Source organism: Lissotriton helveticus, chromosome 1_1 (genome assembly GCF_964261635.1).
Source record: "Lissotriton helveticus chromosome 1_1, aLisHel1.1, whole genome shotgun sequence".
Classification (NCBI taxonomy): Eukaryota; Metazoa; Chordata; class Amphibia; order Caudata; family Salamandridae; genus Lissotriton; species Lissotriton helveticus.
The window spans coordinates 580,488,107-580,513,284 of record NC_136057.1 but is presented as its reverse complement, the minus strand read 5'-3'; the positions used below and the strand labels follow the sequence as shown (position 1 = coordinate 580,513,284).

The window sequence follows — 25,178 nt, the reverse complement described above, 5'->3', positions numbered from 1 at the left end:
AAGAGAGTGAGGGGTGCGGCCATCTACAAACACTAGATCGGTCAACTGAGCCTGCGACTGGTTCCACTGACTTGCTAAGCATTCTTGAAGGGGACACATGTGAAGTCTTGCATGGGGAACAATTCTAATGCAAGGCGCCATCATTCCTAGCAGTTGCATGAATACTTTTGCTGGTAATCATTGGTTGGGTTGAAATCGAGTGAGAAGGGACTGAATACTGTGAATCCAGGCTGCATTGGGCGAAGCTAGAGCTTTGAGCGTCTATCATGGCCCCCAGATAGGTTTGTGTGTTGGAAGGCTGTAGATGAGACTTCAACACTTTGACTGTAAACCCTAGTTGGTGAAGTAAGTGAATAGTGGTTTTAGTGTGTTGGAGACACATTTGGTAAGTGCTGGCTTTGATGAGCCAGTCCTCCAGGTATGGGAAGACATGGATGTATTATCTTCTCAGATGTGCTGCGACTACTACTAGACATTTGGTAAATGCCATGGGAGCAGTGGTGACTTTAAACGGTAGTACTTTGAATTGGTAATGATGACCCGCTATCATTAATCTGAGGTATTTGCAATGACCGGGATGAATTGGAATGTGGAAACATGGGTCTTAAATCTAGAATAGACATAAAACACCCTGCTCTAGGAGTGGGAGCACTTGAAGTGTCACCATGTGGAAATGCTTTGAAAGTATGTAGAAGTTTAGTTCTTTGAGGCCTAGAATAGGTCTCAAGGAGCAGTCTTTTTTGGGAATGAGAACATACAGGGAGTACATGCCTGTCACTGGATGTTGTAACGGCACAAGTTCTATGGCTCTTTTGGACAGGAGAGATTGGACCTCTTGCTGAAGTAGATGTAAATGTTCTGTTGACATTTTGTAATAACATGGGGACTGTTTGGAGGATTGCTGGTAAGCTCCAGACAATAACCATGTTGGATAATTCCGAACACCCATTCGTTTGTGGGATAGATTGCCAAATGGGGAGGAATTGTAGAAGACGTCCCCTGACAGGTGTTAAATGATCTGGGGGAAGTGTAGGCATGTCACTTTTGTTATGGAGGGGGAATTACGTGGTGTGTAACCCCTGCCACGACCTTTGTTGCTGTTGCCCCTGTATCCTCCTCTGAAGAGGCCCCTTGTAGAGGAAGATTGGTTGTTGCCTTTGTAGGAGGCGGCAGCATTGTCTGAGGACATGATTTTCAACCATCCACGGTAGAAGGAGCTACAAAAGGAGCCCGGATTAGAGGGAGACTGCAGTGCTCCCATAGACTTGGCTACTTCTGTGACTTTTTAAATCTTTCCTAATGACTTATCTACGTCGGGCCCGAAGAGATTTTCCCCGTCAAAAGGAGTATTTAAAATGGACAGTTGGACTTCGGGTTTGAAACCAGAAATCCTCAACCATGCATGTCTCCTTAATAACACACTAGTGTTGATCTCTCTAGCAGCGGTGTCTGCAGCATCTAAAGTGCATCTAATTGAGGAATTGGATCAGAGCTTCCCTTCCTGGACTATATCCTGAGCTTTTGCTTTGTGCTCATCTGGGAGGAATTGTAGCAATCGCTCTCTTTCGTCCCAGTGCGCCCTATCATATCTGGCTAGCTGAGCCTGGGTGTTGGCAATGCGCCAATGATTTGGTGCTTGAGAGGCTACTCGTTTGCCAGACGCATCCAAACGTTTTGCCCCTTTGTCTGGAGGGGGAGCATCCCCTGTAGTCTATAAGTTGGCCAGTTTACTGGCATTAGAGACCACCAAGGAGTCTAGTGGTAATGGTCATTTAATAAATACTAGATCTGAGGGAGCAGGCTTATATTTTATCAATTCTGAGGGTGACAATACGAGCACACACTGGATCTTTAAAGATATCATAGGCATGTCTCATCATACCTTTAAGAATATGTAGAGTATTGCTAGCCCTTTGTGTGCTACTGAGTGTTTCAAATAGGAAATCTTCCTCTAGAGATTCCTTGTGTAATTGTACCCCATGATATTCTGCAGCTCTAGCAAGTAATTCTAAATAACCGACATGGATGTCAGGAGGGGAAGGCTTTGAAGGGTAAAGATCTGGGTCGTTATCTGTAGGTGAATCAGTGCTATAATCCTTCCAGGGGTATATTGGTAAAATATGGTCTCATCAGTTGGTGGAGAGTTAGTTGGTGTAATAAGTAAATGCTGCAAAGCTGGAGAAGTTGGTGTAGAGGAACGTGGTGGAGGAGGAGGAGGAGGGGAGAGGTTATACCTACATTCTTCCTCTTCAAAGAGATACGGTAACGGGTGTCCTCTGACTCAGGTTTGCGTTGATTTAGTAACAACACGTCCTGTATCTGGATTTATATGAAATTCCTTTTGTTTTGGGTCCGATTTGGGTGTTGGGGCGTTGAAAATCTGATCTTGCAGCTTTAGAGGAACAATTTTAGGTTTCGGCACCGAAGATTTCGGTGCTGGGGTAGAATTACTTTCCGGGGCAGAAGGTTTTGGCAGCGAAGGAGGCTTTGGTTTTGGTGTCCATGATTTTGGCTCCAAAGCGGTTTTCAGCCTTAAGCCCGACTGTTTCGGCTCAGTGCCAGACTTTGTCCAACTCGATTCCGAGCTGGAAGGCTTAGTGACGTGTCTCGGTGCCTAGCCAGATGGCAGAGCGTCTGAACCAGTCTCGGTGCCGACCAAGGCCCGAAGAAGAGGGTGGGACCGAAGCCTTTTATTTCGCTGATTTGGACTTTGGATCAAGGGGCGTTCGGTACTCACGGGTCATTGACCTTGTGGCAAGTCCTCTTAAATCTTGGAGTCCGATTCTGGAATGGAGGCAAGTACTTCTTGTCCTTCCTTGGCCCCTTCTGCATCGAATTGGTGCTTGGATCCTCAACCGAAGATGTCTGGCGTGTATTCGACGTCTTGACTCTGCATTTCGAGACTTCGCACCAGACGATCACGGATCGTTTTCTTTGATCGGAACGCAGTTCTGTTCGTTGTGCTCCGGAGACAAGCACAAGTTGCACACTTCGAGTGAGTCGGTGCGTGGATACTTGGCGTGGCACCAAGGGCAGAATTTGAATGGAGTCCGTTCAATCGACTGCGAAGTTGACCGATGCAGTTAGGCTGGATGGCCTACCCGAAGATCTTCGATCGAAATAAAAAAAAATCTTGACTGATACGATACGCGGAGAAGTGAGATACACGTTTGAAACAATATACGGACGCGGGTAGAGTGGATTGTGCACAGAGGAAAACCTGAAGAAACGGTTTCTAAGTGGAGCACAGCAATACACATCCAAACCTGATGGCTGAAAGTAACAATCTAACAATGGAGTCAATGCCCATGTGCACCAACACCGAAAGGAGGAGTCACCTGCCTTCTGGCTGGAAAGACTTCTTCCAACAAAAACTTAAAAACATCTGGACCCAAAACTAGATGGCAGGAGTATGCAAAACAAGTGATCTACAGCTCACATGCCTTGAACAGTGCATTAGAAGAGGCTCTAGCTTATTTTGGCATATTTTTGTTATATTTTAGAAATGTAGGCCATGAAACAATTCCATGTTTGTCCCAATGAAGGCTCAGCGAATTATGTTATAGATTTGAAATATCAATAGATCTGAGGCTCAAATATTGACCATCTTTGCAAGCTTTAGCATGATTATGGAAGCAGAAACGATCAAGCTATCCCTGGGACAAACTGCCAACTGTTTTTAGCCTTAGGTGATTGGCATAGACTTTAGCTCAGAAAACCAACTCTGCTCTGAGCACGGTGTTGCTTTAGCATGAAGAACATTTTGTCACACGCTTATTTGTGGTCTACACTGAAAACTTAAAGGTTCCAGTGATAAAAGTACAAAAGCAAGAAATCTGCAATCTCTGGACCATTAGTAGGTAGTTCAAAAGTATGTATGGCCACAGGTCCTAGCTCTGCAGTTAGCCACCAAACAGTGATTCATAAAATAACCTGGTCTGAAAACTTGCATGCAAAATAAACACAACAAAGGTCTTATCTCAAAGAAATAGCCTTACTTCAGCACTCTTTGTTCAGCAATTGGCCAGTCAATGTCAACATCAATATCTACGCTGTATTCCGGTTCCATTTCATAATAAGACAATTTGCCATCCTACAAATGTATTAAAACAAAAATGAAAGTGTTACACAACTACTTTGGTTCCCAATATTTCTGTAAACAAATCCACTTACAATAATTAGCCAGAGTAACAGGTATATACAATTGAATCCAATATTATTACCAATAGGGACATTAATCTATTCAGATATTTGGCAATTGTTTAACCTCAAGGAAACTCTAGACATATGTACATCATAATACACTGAGTGGTACCCTAGGGCACTTACTGAATCTTACTTTAGAGAGAAAATCAGTACTAATTCCCAAGGTAAAACCTCACCATTATTAAAAAGGAATTACCTGTAAAGTATAATATCAAAGTTAATTACTTGGCTTTTACCAAACATTTTACCTTAAGTGACCTCTTTTAGTAGGTTTCTCTTCAAAAGTATTCTCAGACCATGAGGAAAAGACGTGTTTGAACAATTGCACATTTTACTATTTGGTGTTCACAAGTAATACAGCTTTTGGGAGTTTAAACTGGTATTAGTTACTGTGAACCTTCAACACTTTTTTTCTATTGGGTACATCGATGATAGCTTTCAGCATACCTAAATAATTCCTACTGGCTAGCTCTAAAAACAGAGAATTTCTATCTTCATTATGCAGAAGTTTAGAAATCCTTTTTAAATGGCAAATTGATAAATATCTGAATTCACTTAAAACATTAGTATAACATAGCATTTCTATTAAATCTTTTTTTTTCTTCATTTTAACCATGACGAAGACCCATAAAATCATTAATATAGCGATTCAAACTATTTCGACAATTCTTTGTCATAAAAGAAAATAGACAAGTACAAAATGCACTATAAAAATGGGTTTCTACTAAATAGTTCAAATGCATTTTAGTAGGAGAGCCATATCATCGCAGCATACACAAATTAAATATTTAAACTCTAGAGCGAATACCAACTTCTCTTCCCCAATAATGGTTTCCTTGTTTGTTGTTACAAACTAGCTTTTTCATCTAGACTGCTAATACATATAAAATGTATATACCTAAGTATCTCAACAAGCGTAACACTGGTTTGTAATAAAGGAATAAAAGAGGAAGATAATTTTATCTCCTCAAACAATTCAGAGGCAATAGCCACATATACAGTTAAGAATAAAGCTGGTGAATACTCATCAGGTGTGTGTATAAAAAAACAATGCAGTGTAGTAATTCATTTGGACAAAAATGCTTAAAAAGGTGCCCCAGCAGGTCAGTATGCCAATAAACAGACACTTCAATCTATGATTTAAAAAGGGGTGAGGAGGAGGCTTCCTCAGCCACCTCTCATCTTCCCTGTCCCAACCTTCCAATTGTGGCAGCTATCAAACCAATACCTCATGCCCCAGACAGGGACTGTGCAGGTTCGATCACCCCTAAAACTATCAAAACTAGAGGTGAACCAACTAAGGGTGAAATAAAAATTCTTAGTTGGAACCTTGCGGGGATCACTAGGAAATTAGGTTTGCCCGAGTGGAACGATCTGGTCGAAGCTCATAAGATCTGTGTATTCCAGGAGACCTGGAGCACCGAGCCACTGTACCGGGTTGGGTTTGTCACTTTTTTTGTCCCAGCTGAAAAACCCAAGCAAGGGAAGGGGCGTCCCTCAGGGGGGCTCATCATTTGGGCAAGCATCTCACTTAACTGCCGACTAACCCTTAAGCGGATAGATAACCCAGATATCCTTGGTATCTCTCTGTCTAGTCATCGTGGTGGTCTGACTTTAGATCTCTAAGATGTCTATGCTAGAGGTACCAAAAATGGGTGCAACTCACCTGTAATATCCGACCTTGAGGCCCAACTTAGGGACTACAAAGAACCTGATCACATCCTAATAGCAGGAGATTTTAACTGCACATACGAGCCACTTCCCCTGGATGGAATCCCTGATCTAGGAGAAGAAGATAGTAGATGGGGTATTCCCACACTCTCTATCCCTCCTATCAAGCGCTGGACTCGTAGTGCAATACAGTTAAATGCATTGACTCTGGAGTTTGGACTAAGAGCCACTAATGGCCGCACATCTTCTGACCGGATGGGTGCCTCGAGGATCGACTATATTCTGTTGGACCGGGGGCTCTGGAGTTCGGTCATCGATATGGTTATTATACCGACCATAGAGAGTGACCACAACTCACTTTCTTTATCTATTATGAATCCTTGGTCTACTGGAGTGCCATCAGTACCATCTAGCTGTCCACATGGGGTCACTGTTTCCTCCTGTGGAAGACGCCTTAAGTGGAATAAAATCTCGAGCAATGTTGATAAACTCTCCACTATTGAAGAGGTCCTCAAAGCCTCACAAGTGGAGATTAGTTCTATAGACCCACCCATGGCAGTAGATAGGGTAACATCTATATATGAAGCAGCCATAAAAGCTATATGGGAAGTTTTTTGGGTAAAGGGGACTGCAGGGAAAACTATGCCCCAGAATAAAACTAAAGGGAAACATGACTGGTACTCTGCATCATGCAGGAAAGCCAAGACAAGGCTAATTGAGGCTGTCAAGGGCAAGTTCCAACCCCTAATACAGATAGCCAGGCAAGAACATAAGAGATCATTGGGGCTAGCAAAAAGGGAGTGGGAAGATGCTTATTGGTCAACTCTTAAAGAAGCTAGCTCTAAAAAAGACTCGAAATGGCGGCGGCGGCGGCGATCTATGCTATAGATATGAATGTCAGCAGCCCTACATGCCAAGAACAGATGCATACTGGTAAGTAGCATATTCAGTTCGAGGCATGTGGGCTGCTGAATTCATATCTATAGCATAGAATACATAGCAGTCCTTCCATTAACGGCGGCCGCCTGTGCCAGCTGCAGAAGTCTGAAAAAGTGTTTGAAGAACAGCCTGCCCTACAGCTGCCTGCTGCTTGGAGTGCACATCTACACAGTAATGTTTAGTAAATGTATGTGGTGTAGACCATGTGGCTGCTCTACAAATATCTTCCAAAGGGATATTACCAAGGAAAGCCATGGAGGCCCCCAACTTGCGGGTGGAGTGGGCTCTGGGGGGGACCGTTAAAGTGCGCTTAGCCTTGTGATAGCAAATCTGAATACACTTAACGATCCACCTGGCTATACCTGCTTTGGAAATGGGGTTGCCTTTGTGCTGGGCTGAAAAGGCCACAAAGAGTTGTTGTGTTTTCCAAAAGTGCTTGGTTCTATCGATGTAGTACATCAAAGCCCTTTTGACATCAAGGGTGTGCAGCATTCTTTCGGCCACAGTCTCTGGGTTTTGAAAGAACGCGGGCAGTTCCATGGTCTGATTGACATGAAACTGCGAAACCACTTTAGGAAGAAATTTAGGGTTAGTGCGCAGCACCACCCGGTTGGAGTGAATTTGAATGAATGGCTCTTGTACAGTGAGCGCCTGTAGCTCACTAACACGTCGTAGAGACGTAATGGCAATGAGAAAAGCCACTTTCCACGTTAAGAACTGAATCTCACATGAATGTAGAGGCTCAAAAGGTGGGCCCATCAACCTGGTGAGGACCACATTGAGGTTCCATACAGGAGCTGGCGGGGTCCTGGGAGGGATGAACCGCTTTAGTCCTTCCAGGAAGGCTTTAATGGCAGGCACTCTGAAAACGATGCTGCCTGTTTTGGAGATAAGCCGCTATGGCGGATAAGTGTATCCGAATGGAAGCATATGCTAGATTGCATTTGTAAAGATGTAACAAATAACATATGATGTTGGGAATGGATGCATCTAGCGGGTTGATGTTGTGTTCAGCACAGTAAATGACAAACCGCTTCCATTTCGCTGCATAGCAAGCTCTGGTGGTGGGCTTTATCGCCTCCCGAATGATATCCATGCATTCAGGAGGCAAGGCAAGGTAGCCAAACTCTAAGGCCTCAGGAGCCAGATCGCCAGGTTGAGCTGCTGCGGATCTGGATGCTGAATGTCGCCATGGTTCTGCGTCAAGAGCCTGGGTGTGAGGTGCAGCCTTTGATGCGGTACCACGGAGAGTTCTAGAAACTTGGTGTACCATGGTTGGCGTGCCCACGTTGGAGCAACTAGGATGAGTGTCATCTAGTGTTGCTTTAGCTTTTTTGCCACCAGCGGTATGAGAGGTGCTGGGGGAAAAGCGTACGCAAATCTGCCCGACCAGTTCATCCATATCGCATTGCCCTGCGACTGTGGGTGAGGGAACCTGGCGGCCAAGCTTTGGCATTTTGCGTTTTCCCTTGTGGCGAACAGGTCTATCTCTGGATGACCCCACTGCTGGAAGTACGGGCGGAGTACTGATGGATGTATCTCCCACTCGTGCATTTGGTGGCTGTACCTGCTGAGCAGGTCCGCCATCTGATTGTCCTTGCCCGGGAGGTGTTCCGCCATGAGGAAGATGTTCCTCTGAATGGCCCACTTCCACAAGCTCTGAGCCAGATGAGACAACTGTGGAGAGTGTGTACCTCCCTGCTTTTGGATGTAGTACATGGCTGTCATGTTGTCCGTCCGGATCAACACGACCTTGTTGCACAGATGGATTTTGAATGCCTTCATCGCCATGAAGATTGCCATCAGTTCTAAGTAGTTGATGTGCATCTTCTTTTGCTGCGTCGTCCATAGTCCCTGCACTGTGTAGTGGCGTACATGAGCTCCCCATCCCTGGAGAGATGCGTCCGTCGTGAGGATAATCTGTGGCACAGGCTCCTGGAACGGTCGGCCCTTGCAAAGGTTGTGTGGATTCCACCAATGCAGAGAGTTGTATGCCCGACCGGTCACCAACACTAGGTCGTTCAATTGTCCTTGAGCCCGAGTCCACTGATGTGCCAAGCATTCTTGGAGCGGACGCATATGTAACCGCGCGTGCGGGACTATGAAGATGCAGGAGGCCATCATGTCTATCAACTGCATGAACACTCTTGCTGGAAGTGAGTGTTGCGTCTGAACTTTTGGATTAGCGACTGGATGTTGTTGATCCTCACTGAATTTGGCTGAGCCGTGGCCGCCAGAGTATCTATTGTCGCGCCCAGATACTGCCGCACATGTGCTGGCTGAAGGTGCGACTTCGGATAGTTCAGTGAGAAGCCCAGACCGTGAAGGAGGTGAATGGTGTGGGACATGTCGGTGGCGCACTGCTGGGCTGACTTTGCCTGAACAAGCCAGTCGTCCAGATAAGGGTAGACATGGACGTTCTGTCTCCTGAGGTGCGCAGCCACTGTCGCCAGACATTTTGTGAACACTCTGGGGCTGTGGTCACTCCGAAAGGAAGGACATTGAATTGATAATGCCGATTTTGAATGGTGAATCGGAGGTATTTCCTGTGTGATGGATGGAGTGGAATGTGAAAGTAAGCATCCTTGAGATCCAAGGTTGCGAGGAAGTCTCCCTGATTGAGCAACAGAAGAACTTGTTGCAGCGTTAGCATGTGGAAGTGTTCGGAGAGAATATACTGGTTTAGGGGTCTGAGGTCCAGAATAGGTCTGAGGGACCCGTCCTTCTTTGGGATCAAGAAGTACAGGGAGTACACTCCTGTGCCTTCTTCCTCCACTGGCACGAGCTCTATTGCGCCTTTTTGCAGCATGACAAGAACCTCCTGCTGCAATAAGTGCATATGCTCTGTGGACATAGGACGGTGTTTTGGTGGTATGTTGGGTGGAGTGGATGTGAGCTCCAAACAATAACCGAATTGGATAAGCTTCCTGACCCACCTGTCTGTGGTGATGGATTTCCAGACTGGCAGGAACTGCTGGAGTCTCCCCCCCGACAGGTGTGGAATGGTCTGGGGCAGTGACAGGGGGTCACTGTTTGTTGGTGGCGGAGGAACGGGAGTTGTTGTTGCCCCTGCGTCTGCCCTTGGCGCTGTTGCCCCGGTATCCACCTCTACTTTGCTTGGTGTAAGAGGATTGCGCCCCACCTTTATTGAATTGCGTTTGCTGGGACATCTGGCCTCTGGAAACACCTCTATTGCCTGAGCGACGAAAAGTGCTCCCTCTAAACTGTTGGGACTGGAGAGCTCCCATGGACTTAGCAGTCTCTGTATCCTTCTTTATCTTTTCCAGGGTGGTATCCACCTCAGGACCAAATAACCTGTCAGGGTTTACCGGCTGGTTGAGGATGGTTGTCTGGATCTCCGGCTTAAACCCGGAGATTCTGAGCCATGCCTGACGTCTCAACATCACACTGGTGTTAATTGCCCTGGCTGCAGTGTCCGCAACGTCCAGTGCACACTTAATGGAAGCGTTGGAGAGGAGTTTCCCTTCTTGGATAAGCATCTCCGCTGCCTCTTTATATTGGTCTGGTAGATGTTGCAACAGGGTCTCTAGTGTGTCGTAGTGTGCCCTGTCGTATCTAGCCAAGAGTGCCTGCGTGTTAGATATACGCCAGATATTGGCCGCCTGAGCTGCTACTCTCTTTCCTGATGCCTCCAGCACTTTGGATTCTTTGTCCGGGGGAGGAGCTTCACCAGTGGTTTGCGAATTCGCCCTTTTGCGGGCATTAGAAACAACTAGAGAGTCCAAATGGCAACTGGCCCTTGATGTAGGTAGGATCGCCAGGTGCCGGTCTGTATTTTTTTCCAATTCTAGGGTTGACTACCCTTGACCGCGTGGGCTCCTTAAAAATGTCTGCAGCATGTTTCAGGACCCCCTTCAGCATTGGAAGAGTCTTTACAGTCTTTTCAGCTGTGGAAAAAGTGTCAAAGAGGAAGTCCACCTCAACAGGGTCAGCATGCAGCTGAACGTCATGGTTCTTAGCCGCCCTCTCAATTAAAGCATTGAATGCCGCAGAATCCTCAGTGGGAGAGGTCTTGACGTTGTACACCGGAGGGTCATGGGCGGTGTGCTGATCCCCTTGGTCTCCTGCCCCTGCCCATGAGTCCTGCTGTTCATCAGGATCCGTGTTGGCAGGAAAGTTGTATTCCTCATCCTCATCCCCAGCATCCTCCACATCCGAATAAGTGGGTGAGGGTGTGGCAACTCTTGGAGTCCGAGGAACTAGTGGCTCGGCCAAGACTGGTGAATCTGAAGCAGGCTTTTTGCGCTTTAGAGGAATTGTGTAGGACTCCAAAGGCCGTGTCGCCGTGATCTTCCTTTTGTAAAGCGTAAGCTTCCCGGTGTCGGCATCGATGAAATGCTCCGACTGCTCCTCCACCAAGGGTGGGTGATGCTTTAAGCTCCCAGCCGGGTGAGTTGGCTTCGAGCCCGCAGATCCCTGCAAGTGCGCTTCGGGCACCGTTCGTGGTGCGAAGGCCTTCGGTGCCACTTTTGGCGGCAACGTGAAGAGGATTGGCGTCGAAGACTTTGGCGTTGGGACAGATTGCTTCGGGGTGGAAGGTGTCTTCGGTTCCTCCGCCGAAGCCTTGTCCCTGATACGTTTCAGGGAGTCTGAGACCTGCTTCATAAAGGAAACGGACGGTTTCGTCGACCCGACAGACGATCTCGGTCCACTAACATGGGAAGACTTTTCTGGCCGAGGCGTAGGAGCATCCTTCTTTGGGGCGCTACGCCCTCCTTCCGTGGCAGCAGTCGTCGACGCCGGCTGTTCCGGATCGGCGGCCTGGATTACTGGTTTTGGGACCCCAGTCTTCGGCTCGACGCCCTTGCTTGACCCCGGCTCGACGCCCTTCTTGGACTTTGGCTCGACGTCCTTGACCATCTTCGGCTGGACGCCTTTGCCCGACTTCACCGGGTCGATAGCTTTCTTCGGCTTGGGTTGCCCCGACACCTCGGAAGACGAGGGTGTCGATAGAGGAGCAGACGTCTTCGGTGTCGATGGCGTCTCAACCACTTTCGTTTTTGTCGACACCGATGGTTTCACTTTCGTTTTCGACAATGGCGGCTTCGCCGAAGTGTCCGTAGCCGGGGCTGTGGATCCTGGAATAAGGTCTTGGGTAAGGCCGTGTGGCGATCCCTCGACCTGAGCCTTTGTAATTGTTCGAACGGGGCATAGCTCTTCCTCCGAGCTATCTTCCATGGACCCATAGGCCTCATTGTCGTCTCCTACCTTGTCGACGACTTCTTCCACTTCTAGGCCTTCGACATCCGCATCATAGTCGTAGTCTATTTCCTCCGCTGGAGGTGAAATCTGCATCTGAACTTCGTGTTCGTCTGCTTCATCGTCGTCAAAGATGTCCACCGGTGCCGGGGCCGACGGCCGGGCCTCCATGCGCGCCGAAGCCGAATCGTCTTCTTCGAACGAAACCTGGAACAAGCCATACAGCTGGCTTCATCGTGGTCCGGCGACAGGCACTTGTTGCACACCGGGTGGACGTCGATGTGTGGATACTTCGATCCACACGGGACACTTCTTGAACGGGCTCCGTTCCATGTCGTGTCGCCGAAGGTCTTGCTGCGTCGACTGGGCCTCGATCACCGAAGAGTCACGCGACTCCCTGGATATCCAACTCGGGAACTGAGTCGGAACAGAACTGGGCACCGAACGCAAACAATACCGACGGTTTGAAAAAAGGCCCTCGGGCCTCGAAAAGTTTATGTTGATTCCGAACTGGAGATAACGAAATTACATCCGAACCCAATGGCGGAAAAAAACAATCTGAGGATGGAGTCGATGCCCATGCGCACTGTAGTCCAGGGGAGGAACCACCTATCTCGTGATACTTCGAAGACTCTTCCAGGACAACAATGTGCAATCATCCGGACCCAACACTAGGCGGCGATCTATGCTATAGATATGAATTCAGCAGCCCACATGCCTCGAACTTAGAGTCATAGGAGGACAGACCGCCAGACACCAGAGGCAAATGCCCCAAACCACATTTGTTGGCCAGTAGCCACAGCCTGCCCTGTGCCCAAACAAGTTGTGTGAAGCACAAATATAACAAGCACAAATGTAGGCAAGTTGTACAAAGACAAGCCTCAAGGTGCTGGAGAATTTGCAGTAAAGTTTCTTCAATGCAATAGCTAGTAATCAGAGGCAGTAACAGATGAGGTCTCAAACTGCTGTGAATAGTGGCTCTACTCTCCTGCATTATCCTGAATCTCAGAGGTCTGAACACACAGAAGTGCGTGTAGAGACCCTCAGCTGGTAGCACACTGCAGGTAGGCACTGCCCTTGCCTACTCCGCATGGTACTGTATGATAGCAGGGGCAGACTGGCAAAATGTCACAATATAGTGCAGTTGTTGGCCTTCTCCGTGTCGGGCTGAAGCTCTGCAGTGGCTCTTCTGCTTCAGGTGTTGGAGGACACAGGTATACAGTGCCTATTCTTCTGATTGTCATTGGAGCCGTGCTCCTAAGAGTGCAGCAAGAGTAGATATAATGCAAGCTTCGCAACCAATCCAATATGACCGTCGGACAGGAGTGTTGAATTTGCAGGTATCAAATAGGCCTGCGGCAGCTTCAACATAGCGCACATCTCAGGTGGCCATGTTAAAAAGGTTGCAAAGCTGCGTGATATTCTTCTGGACTGCATGCATGATGAAGGGATAGCTTCTCCCAAAAACAGCAGTACAAGGCTCCCAGGTTGTGGCCACGACAAAAAAACTGCCTCAATAGCCAAATCTTGCACAGGATTACAAAACTGCTATTCAGGAGATCTATTTTTCAACTTCGCCTGCTGCATCAACTGTATGATGCTCCTTGATAGTTGTGGGGGAGGCCGCTAAGGGGAACACATGGCACTAGGGGGCCTATAGTTTAAATGGCAAACATCGAATATAATGCACTTTAGTGGGGTAGACTAGGGCAGAGTGAAGTACATTGGGAAAGGGTGGAATGGGGTGGCCTGGGAAAAACCAGAGTAGGGTAGATTGGAGTTGGGTAGATTGGAGTTGGGTAGATTGGAGTTGGGTAGATTGGAGTTGGGTAGATTGGAGTTGGGTAGATTGGAGTTGGGTAGATTGGAGTTGGGTAGATTGGAGTTGGGTGGTGGTAGATTGGAACGATTGGAGTGGGGGTATATTAGGGTAGAGTGAAGAGAGGTAGATTGAGTGGAGCGGTGGAAGTGGGGTGTCATAGAATGGCATAGAGTGGAAGGGCGTGGAGAGTTGTAAAGTGCAGTAGTGTTAAGTGGAGTGTCATGGTGTGGTAGCGTACTGCCAAAACAGACAACACATTCCAAATTGAAATGGCCATTAAATGTGCACAGACTTATACTTTTACTGCATACAAACGAAAATGTGTAGAAATCTCACCACCTAGAGTACTGATATGCTTTGATCGTATTAAATATTTGTTTCCACAACAATGTGCTTCATTTCTACTATCCCAATTCTAGTGTATTCTGGAATATCAGGGTTTCATTTTTGTTGTGTGCTAGAAAAACTAACATCGTAGAGCCTGTCCTCTCACATGGGCACTCAAGGACTGTCACAAATTCTCACACTTTGAAGTCAGCAAAAGAAAAGTGAACACCTAGCTCCCTCTGAATAAAGAGTGACATTTCACCTCTGTCTTTGAATGCACAGCAAATGTGACAGGATAAGAAAAAGTTTTAAAGGCCTGTTTACAGAAAAAGAGTATTCAGAAGGATACAGTAGCAAGAAATGCTCACTGGAGGGATTAATTCAAGCTAGACAGTCTAAAACTAATAAAGCCAGCAAATAGAAAGGACCAAATATGACTTACAAACCACAAAGCCAATAGTATGCAATAGGCAAAATGTATTCGAGGGAAGCTTTCAGAATACTACCAAGAAGTTGTAAGTAAACCAGATAGTTGCACTGTCTGCTAGGCTTCGAACTAAATGGGGATGAGATATGCATAAGCTTGTTTATATCATCAACCGCAGAACCTAAATAGAATATACAACATGCAAATCCCTGGAAACTGATCTGAATGTTAATGTGGTGATTGGCTGGAGAAAGGCTCATTTGCCTCAAGAACGAGCTTTCGGTGTATTTGATCTCTCAATGATAATATACCGTGAAGCAACAAATCGGACGGTGTGAAAAAACCCATATTTGCCTATTAAATATAGTTCAGCTGTCCATATGTAATGCTGGGGCAAATTTGTTTCATGGATTGAGTTAGCTAAATGAACAAGTTACTTACCTTCGGTAACTAGATATCTGTAAAAGACAGATTAGTTCTAGATTCCTCACCTTAGAATTACCTCCAGGCATGAGACTGGATACAGAGAATTTTTTCGTCAGCAGTAACCCTGCGCGTCGATAGGTGGAGTCGGTCGACTCCACGCTAGTCATTGGCGTCATGGTCGCCGTAATGACGTCGCAGTATCTACTTAAATGCCGCGCGCGGATGTCAGTTCTTTACACGACATTCAACGCCAGACAAGACACTGACCACTGGTAGACAAAACTAGGGCCCTGAAAGGGAGCCCTTAACCCTAGAAGTCAGTTCGCAGAGCGGGGAGGATGGGTGAGGCGGTAAAGAATCTATAACTAATCTATGTCTCTTACAGATATATCGTTACCAAAGGTAAGTAACTTGTTCAATCCTCCAACATGCGATGGTGCTGAAGTGGCATGGATGGAGGGGTAGTCTCAAAGGGGATGGAGTAGCCCCTTCGGACTATCATCAAAACACACCTGTGCGACGTGATGGTGCGCCAGTTGGGGAGGTGATGGCGAATCCTGCCGCCCACTCCCTATTGGTGGCCCTGAAATGTCGAGCTAAAAGGGTTTGGAGGCTGCTGCAGAGGGGCGCTGGTAAACCGGCCTGCTCGCTGGCCCACAGACCCACGACGGTGGGCCCCAAGTCACCGGCCACGCAGGAACTGGACAGCTTGCGCCATCATGTGGCTCTGGGTGGAACATAGCGGGCACCCCTTTTGTGGCTACAGAAAGGGTGCCCCGCCACGTTCCACTCAGAGCCAAAAAGGGGCATAAAGCAGACTGCGCAGGACGGGTGGTGGAAATGCCCAGGAGCTTGGCTGTAGCCCGGGAGTCCTCAAAGCGCTCTATCGCATTGTCTGCTTTGCTGCCGAACAGGCGACAGCCATCAAAAGGCATGTCCAGCAAGGTAGCCTGGACACCCCGGCAAAAACTAGTCGACCTCAACCAGGTGTAGCATCGAAGGGTTACAGACGTTGAAATCGTCCTGCCTAGCGAGTCGGCGGTGTCCAGTCCACATGTTATGGTACACTTGGCTGCATCTCTCCCCTCAGCGACTGCACGGGAGAGTACAGCCCATGCCTCCTCCTGGCACTGCAGCAGTACCTGCACTACTGTATCCGACACAGAGTAGATGCAACGCCCAACAGACATGCAGTGTTTACCGACCGCAGTCCCAAGCGGGAGGAAGGAAACATCTTCCCAAGATGGTCCAGCTTTTTGGGTTCCCTATCAGGCGGTGCGTTAGGGAATGCGCCTTTAGACGTAGAGGCTTTGATCACTAAGCTCTCAGAGGTGGGGTGTTGGGAGAGGAAAGAAGGGTCGCCCAGAGCCGGGCGGGGCATCGGGCAATCATCCTATCCCCAGAAGCCCCCGTGTTGGGCTTGGACCAGGTGCTCAAAAATGATGTCAGTAAGGGCTTATTGAAAGGCAACAGGGGCTTCGAAGAGGCCGCTGCCAGTTGAAGCACCTCCGTCAGGAGATTCGTCCTGACCGCTACCATAGGCGGCTCGAGGTTGAGGGCCTCAGCTGCCCTATGCAACACTACTGCGTATGAAGCACCTTCCTCCGTAGCCACAGTAGGAGGAGACAGCATGCCATGGTCTGGGGAGGTATCCAGACCACTGGCTTCCCCAAACTCCTCTCTCCAGTCCGGTTCATCCAACTGGACAGTTAAAGGGTCTACAGACCCCCTTCCAGGCCTCCTCACCCTCCTCTGGTTGCCAATCTGGCCTGTAGGAAACACCAGGGTAGAACAGAGGTTCAAAAGTACAGCTCGGCATCGGTCGATGTTGGTCCAGCTACGTGTCCAAGTCAGGGTGGAGGCCGCGGTCATAACCGGTTGGGGACACAAACGGCATCGGGTGCAGGTGTGGTGCCGGGGGGGTGGGTGGGGTGTTAAAAGGTCGATCTGTGCCGGAGCCGCTGGTGTCGAAGGTTCAGGGCCACTAGCTCACTCCGAGGGGCCCGAAGGCGCACCGGCGGAATCAGGCTGCCCAAAGATAGCATTCATTGCTTCGTACAAACTCCGAAGCTGGGCAGGGGTAGCTCCGGCTCCCGGAAAGGGAGGGGAAACTGAGTCGACCCTTCAGGCTCTGCAATCAGAGCCGTGGGACAGGCACCATCTACATCCATAATTGCGTCGGCCGGGGAGAAGTCGAAGCGAGTGGTGGTGATTCGGTGACTGCTCCATCGACCTCCCGCACCACCACTACCTCGAACGTAGCGGACTGCCGGGCCTCGGGGAGCTTTCGGGACCGCTCCCACAAAGACTTCGGATTCATGGTCCGGCAGTCGGAGCACGACTTGGGACACCTGTCGCAAGCTGATGTGGGGGTCCGTAACAAACATCAGCTTGCGACAGGTGTCGCAAGCCTTGAAGACGGGCCAAGGACGACTGGGCATCACTGCATGTACCAAGAGTCGATAAACTCAAACCCGGTGTCGACAAAAGTCGCAAAAAAGTCAGTCAAAAATTGACTGGAGGTAACGCTCTGGCGCAGAAAAAGAAAGAACTGACGTCAGCGCGCAAGGGCGGCGTCCAAGTAGATACTGCAACGTCATTACAGCAACTGCTACAAACGCGGAGTCGACCGACGCCACCTATTGACGCGCAGGGGAACTGCTGATGAAAAAATTCTCCGGAACGAGTCTGACGCCTGGGCGTAATTCTAAGGTAAGGAATCTATAACTAATTGTCTCTTTCAGATTCAGCATATACTAAATTGGGAAAGCCTTTTGGCGAAAAGAAATTATACACATACTGCGGTCGATGCTAAAGTAGTACTAATGATAACTTTCTTTTTTAGGTCAGCAGTTAGCCTAGACCTTATAAAAAGGGCTTTCAGTCAGTGGTCTTCATCCATTAGTCTGTGGATGAGTCATTTACATTCCGTTTACGCTTACTAGAGCATACAGCATGGGGCAGGTGTTCACCTCACTTCAGCCACTAGCTAACTTTACCTTGAGTGAAGCCTTTTGCTCATTCACAAGGAGCGCATCCCAATTCCTTTCAGTGCTAGTGTTTTTATTTTTTACTTTATTACTTTAGTCTTGCCTCTGTGTTTAGAGTCTAATGTGATAGCAGTATGCTTTATACCAGCTCTTCCACGTTGAGCACATGCACAGACCAGCTTTATCTGTTTCAGTCTCCTGCTAACGTTGTTGTAAATTCATTTTGGAGTCACTTTTCTTTAGCTTACTGTGCTATGTCACACTGTTTCAATGGAAAAGTCCTCCGTAAGATAAAAGATGTGTACCCCTGCCCAGAGTGCCCAACTGCACTGTTGTCTGGATCCCCAATGCTGATTTTTGCTGTCAGAGACAAACACAGATCACGCATGTACACCATAACATAGGCCAGTCTCACAGATTGCGGTCTTGTTTGACGGGAGGGGCACCCAAAGTTCTACCTTCATAGTGTTGAAAGGCTGCTGCCTACACCAAGAGATAATTAGCAAGAGTGCGATGATGGCGGCATGAGTGTAAAGTTCTGCTGCTGTGTGCTTAACTCACCCTTGGCCTACATCAATTAGATGCAAGTGCTGTGCAGCGCAGGAGTGTCGACTCTGCACTCTGTGTAGGTGTGTGTGGGATAGAACTTTGCTAGGCAGTACAAGCATGATTTGTGCATGTACTGAATGTATGGATGGCAGCCAGGAATACATTACATGAGCAATGTAGTTCTGTGTGAAGCGCGTGCACAATGAAAGCTTGTGCTGGTTATATGTGTGCTTGCAAGCAGTACAATACATGAAAGGTGAAGAGTTGTGCAGTACGCGCATGGTGAGTGTGTGCTAGTGGTATGTCGGTCTGTAAACAGCACATCATGGCACATAACAGAAAGGATACAGTACTAACGAGTGCGCACAGACTAATTGCGATTGCTGGATATATCTGCGCCTGGGGTGGCACAATACATTGAGGTGAAAGTACTGGACAGCATGTTTCCTTCGTATGTACACTGAGTGCAAATGTGGCTACAATGGTTTATTACATGGAGGACCCTGGGTTTGTTTGGGAAGCAGTTGTTTTGAGTAGTAGAGGAATACCCCTCCAAACCAAACAAATGAGTACTGCTGCATTCCTGTGAGCTGGGTGTGATATATTGGAGGAAGGAAGAGAGACGCCTCCTGTACACTTCAAAAGTGTGCTCTGTGATCCAGATGGGCACATCTCAGGAAGAAGATACGGCTAATAAGGGAATCGAAGAGTAGAGCTGGGAGCACACTTTTGAAGAACATTTCACTGTGGCTGACATCCAGATGTGAACTCTAGTCACTCCCATGGCCCATGTTGTCAGCTTTGGAGTCGCTCCTGCTGTGACAGACAGACTTTTAAGAGGAAGAAAGTGCACACTTGAAAGGAAGCAGAACTCCAGCACAAAACTCCACAGATTCAGACCCTAAATCACATTTGATGTCTGGAAATGGACCATAAGAAGGGAATGTTTAGACCCCAAAATTGGTCATCTGCCAAGCAGCTAGACAGCCTGTGTCAGAAGAAGGAGCTTGGCAAGAATACTGCCTGTGACTAGGACTGGCGGCCAAGACCTGATAGTCTCCCTGTTGGCTTAGGGGACATCACCCAGGGAAACCAAGACCACCTGCCCTGTAGCAACAGTACTAACATGCTTGCCAAAACCAGTGTGCTCTGTGAGGAAGAGAAGAGCGTTGGAGGGAGTGGGATCCAGTGGAGAGCCTTAGGTCACCCAGCACGAGAAGACAGCTCTGCACGGAACAGGTCGTTGCCAGTGTACAGGAGGGATTCAGAGCCCCCCGTATGCCAGGAGAGGGATGCCATGGCCAGCAGCCCAACTCTTCTGAACAGAACCAGAGCTTGTAAGTGCCCACGATCGGGGCACCCGTAGTCGCTGAATGCTTTTGTGCTGCAGGAGCAAGTAAGAGCTGAAACAGGCCTGTCAGAACCTGGGGGAGACTCTGCTGAAGGAGCTCTGGCACCATGGACACTTTTCAATATTTCCTAAAGTGCCAAAAGAATCTCTTAAGGCCTACTAGTGAGAACTCCCTGGATGTGGCCACCAGTGAATAGGGAATAACCCTGACCACACTGCAAGGAAGAGGGTGGGACAGGGATCTGCCAGATAAACGCTAGAGCCCAGACCTCAGGGGGATCATATTGCTGCTACGAAAGACATTTCTTCGAATGTGTCGAGTTAGAAATAAAATACTCTTTTTCATATAAAGGCATGCATTTGCCTGGACACTGATTTACTGACATTGACTGCTCTTTAAATTAATAGTGCTGCTCACTGACAAGTATCCACACTTCCCTCAGAGGGAAACTTTAACTGCTCGTCCACTGCTACCACAGAGAGTCAAGTGCAGAAGGGGTACTTGGGCTCAATTGCTCAGAATCCATAGTAGATCGGGCCCCGGGACATCAGGACTAAAAGCCCTCAACCATCACAGTTGGGGCCAGAAGCCCCTGCATGCCCAGTGGCCCTCCGAAAGGGATTCTAATGCACACCATACCGAATTGTGTCCATTTGAAACGGTTCTTCATGAAGTCATCATTGGTTTCAGTATACGTGCAATGTATGGCATTTCTAACTGAAATCCTGTATGTGATGCTTTTATTTGTGGATTACAACTATCTCTGTAAACCACTTCAGTTGTTATATTTGTAAACCAATTTAGACTATGTCCTGCTTGTGAGGCTTTCTAGTGTGCTTTCAGTGCTCTTGTATGTCCTGATAATATTTAACTATTATATCACTAATTTTAGCTCTGCCGTTTATTCCAGTTTCCTTATCTATCTATAATCTAGCAATCCATCATTTATGTTATCTATCAATTGATGGAGCAAGGTTTCGCACGTAAAGAGACTTGCTCGGATTCAACCCTCTCAAGAGAACACATACTGCACTAATAAACATTTTTCGTATTATTAATAATGCACCCGACGACATTTCTAGTATCATGGGGAAGCTTTCCTATGTGCTTTTACTAACAGTAACTCAAGTGATCTAAAATGGCCGTCGCAATATGGGATCTTTAATGTGCATGCGTATTTCACACTCACGTGACAGGACGTATTGTCTGCTTTGGTGGGAAAACCTTGCTTCTGCGCACTAGAATTAAAGATGGCTGCTCTATGTTTCACATGTTAATGCTTGCACTGCTGCTCGTACTAAACCGTGTTCGTTCTGCCTAATCATTAATGCTATCGTTAAAATAAAGTAAAGGGAATAGAGTAGAGATAAGTGGTATACAGTGGATTTATTTATTCTTTGGTCTAAAATTGTTTCTCTTTGACTTGCTACTAGCTCTTATTTGGGCCTGATGTGTCATTGCTGAAATCCATCTTGAGACTCAACGCGCATGTACTGATTTCTCCCGAGCCCACAAGCTATGTCATTGAAACTGTGCCAGTGACAGTCTTGCATGCAATGCGCCTGGGAAGATGGAACTATTGACCCACAGAATGGAAGACAACTTACCAATCTTCGTATACATTGTATTTGTTATTGAAACATCCATTGTTGGAAGGAATAAAAGTGCATGGGAAAATAAAACTATGGGAGGGAACATTAATTTGAATATTTGAATGAAATGACATAACTGGTATGGTGTGATTACCTCTCCTCATCTTTTGATCAAATTGAGGGGATACACACATTTGCAACATTGGGGGGTGGTACACTGCCCTGGAAAATGGTATAACTAAGGTAGGCTTAGCTAGTTAGATTTGTCAGACTTGTCCGAATAGCTGACCTGTCACTGACCCAACACACTCAAAAGGCGATAGAGAGCAGAGGTGCTGGCGGAGCACTCTGTCAGAAGATTCAATAACACAATCGGGTCCTGGGAAGGAGATCGATAACCCAATCGTGGTCAGACTGTTCGCTGCAGAGAGGGTTGTGACGCTGGCGTTGCACTTTAGCTGTGGGTGCCGGTCCTGACCTGCGGTGGTCTTGTCCTGATCCAATTTGGTCCGTACTGGTCCTGATTCTGGTCTGCACCTGTCCTGTCGGCACCTGAACTATAGGGAGTCCTGTGCTTTGTCCCAGCCCGTGGCCAGGGTTGGTTTTCACACCATTCTAGGTAAATACTAATTCGTGTGGGTATGTCATTGTGTTTCCCTTTTCTTACCTTTCAATGCCTAAAGAAAGTCTCGTAATATTTTCACATCATCTTGCTTTGATCGTTTCCTTCCTAAATGATTGAGCTTTAATTGAATTGGTATGGACTCTAAAATTTAAGAATTTACATAGATAAAGTGTTTAAACCTTTCCCGAGTCTGTGGTTATTTCATGAAAGCAATTGCTTATTTACTGCCTATTATGCGAACTCCCTTGATCCCTTAGGACTATAGGTACTGGTTACTAAGGATTGGCAAGTCAACGGTATAGGTCCTAAATGGTTAATTAAAATTGTGATTAGCATAGGTTTACCTGTTCAAAGTGTGTATACTTTTATGGGCCCAGGTGAGTATGGTAAAACGAGCAGGTGAACCTGCGCTCTATCACAATCTATGTATCTATCTTTACAGCTCAATCTTTTCAATTATGCCTATCTTTACAACTATCTACCTTTGGAACCGTCTCTATCGATGGAACCGTCTCTATCGATGCAACCGTCTCTATCGATGCAACCGTCTCTATCGATGCAACCGTCTCTATCGATGCAACCGTCTCTATCGATGCAACCAACTCAAATTATGTGTAGAACATAATTACTTCAAATGATTTTCGCCCAGGCTTCAAACATTAATCTTCTGTGTCAGTCACATTTTCTTCCAGCCACTGGAGTGTGCATCATGGGGCAGTGGCTTTGCACATTTCAGCCACTAGCTGATTTCACTTAGAGTTACAGCATGCTGCCCTTTCACATGGGGCACATCCACACACAAAGCAATACCCTTCAGCGCCAGGGACAAATATGGCAATGTGCACTTTTTTTAATTTTAAACCAAAAACATGTTTTTGGCTTTAGACAATGAGTTTATTTAATTTTTTGGGGATCGAGGATGGTCCAGCTGCCTCCCCAAGAATTAAGTTTTGCATAAACCATGAAAGAACTATACCAGAATTGCCAATCCCAAAAGGCTGGTGTCAAACACCTGACCTATTGGCTTTACCAATGCTTTTTTAAAGTATGCAGGCACCTAAAGAGCTGCTGCTATTTAAATTATATTCTTCGGGATTCTGCTTCTTATTCATTTACTACATTATTTCAGAACGGAGTCCCAGCAGAGCTTTCAGTGAGGACTACTTCCTTGGGAATATTTGTGGAGGAGCCACCCATGTCAGGCCTATTTTAGAAAACTGATGGCCGCCTTCAAAGCTATTTTAATTTTATAAGGCACCTTCTAGAGAGCAGAAGAATACTTTGAAGAATCAAGGTTTGTTTTTCAGGGCGAGTACAACCTAAACTCTTAAACCGTTGATCTTCATTATGGAAAGTTTATAGCTGGTGTCCCCATGTGGCACTTATCGAACATATAAAAGGAATCCGACTGATGTACCTAGCAATCTTACAAAATCCAAAGGTACAGTGTGCCATAATTGTAGACTGCGCCTACTTGTTTATGGCGTCTCATCACTAACCGACATCACACTCTTCAAACAGTATAAAAGCACCAACCTGTATAAAACCTCTTTTTATTAGATCCGTTGTAGCAAAGTAAAAAGACCCATTTTCACAGAGTTCTCCAGGCCAGTCTTGTCGACGTGGGCGCTTTGCGGGATTGAAATTTAGAGGCCTTGTCACAGTGACTAAAACAGAAAGATAAATAATGAAAGTTACTCAAGCACGAATTCAAGTTTGCTTCTTTTTTGCGTCAATGGAACTGTGTGTGTAAATTCCTCAAGGACGATTGTTAGGATATTAACGCTATATTCGAGAGAAAAAGAATGCTTTTTGAACTCGGCTTTAAACGTTCTTCCATCATCTAAACAGAGAAACTTCAGAGTAACTGGACAGATGTTGCTTTATTAACTATCCTACTCTTATCTCCGGAACGCTTGACTTCCCACCGCTAGGAAGATTATTTGGCAGCAAACCAAAATGTAATCTAGCAACTGCAATTGCTGGGCGGTTGAGGCAGAGGGCACCCGGAACTGAATGGTTGGTGTGCAGTTTGCCACTTTAGAATGTAGGGACGGCGGTTGGTGCTTACAAAGAGTGTTCAGGCAGATAGGAGTGCAGCATGCCTTATTATAGTGAGATGGATAGATATGATAACAGGAGAACTAGAGGTGGAGTAAAAAAAAGGGTATGACTGATCTCAATGTAGATTGAGAATAATAGAAATAATTTTGCAGGGTAAGAAAGGTTGCACGTATACTAGAAACAGAGGCACCCTCAGAATAAAAACTACATCATCTAAAGGGTATAATATGTTAAGGCCTAGGTGCGTAGGCTGTATTAATTATAGGAAAAATGACAGGATTCAGGGAAGACGTTTTACAGGAGACTGGAGAACAAAAGAAACACCAAGCTGTGATCGGAGCCCTGAAAAGAAGACTGCCGTCTGAATATGTACAAGCATGGATAGATGCATGTAAAGTTCTAAAATGAACAGAATGAAACAAATACCTTATAACAACTAAGCGCAACACTGGTATTATGACATGGTTGGAAGAATGAAACGGAACAAAAGAGATAACTTGGTATTCTGCACTAACACAAGAGAACGATGGCTTTACAACCCCTTCAATGTGATACACTAAGAAACAGTAGCAGTTTAAAGGGTTTCTAAAGGCACGTATGAATTGTAGTACAGAAAAAAATCTAAGCAACTCAATGATGTTATGTATCTTGTGGAACGCACCTCTGTTCTTTGTAGCACTCTTTAACATTTCATTTAATTACCTTTGTCGCTTAATTCTTCCCATCGAAACTGATGTCGCCTCACAACAGAGAAGACAGACTCGTAGCCTTCCTCTAAAAACATTCTTATTACATCCTTGAGGTGCTTAGGGTGTAGACAGGGAGAAGTGCCTTGAATGTTTCCAATGACATCGATCTCTAAAAGACAGATCAGGAAATACATAAATGAAACGAGCACTGGCAAAGCCAAAGGTCTCACCTTTGGGACTATACAAAAGAATTTAGCCAGCGCTATTGGCTTTGTCAAT

At 46.6% G+C, this 25,178-nt stretch overlaps 1 protein-coding gene across 1 annotated transcript in view; it reads right to left on the bottom strand.

Annotated features, from left to right (window-relative positions):
* The window catches only part of CMAS (cytidine monophosphate N-acetylneuraminic acid synthetase), a 312,398-nt gene that overhangs the window by 187,665 nt on the left and 99,555 nt on the right, over positions 1 to 25,178 (bottom strand). The window contains exons 4-6 of the mRNA XM_078674080.1: positions 24,913 to 25,068; positions 23,683 to 23,813; positions 3,999 to 4,093 (exon numbers count right to left, since the gene is read on the bottom strand). Coding sequence (XP_078530206.1) covers positions 3,999 to 4,093; positions 23,683 to 23,813; positions 24,913 to 25,068 — 382 coding nt within the window. The remainder of the gene's footprint in view (positions 1 to 3,998; positions 4,094 to 23,682; positions 23,814 to 24,912; positions 25,069 to 25,178) is intronic.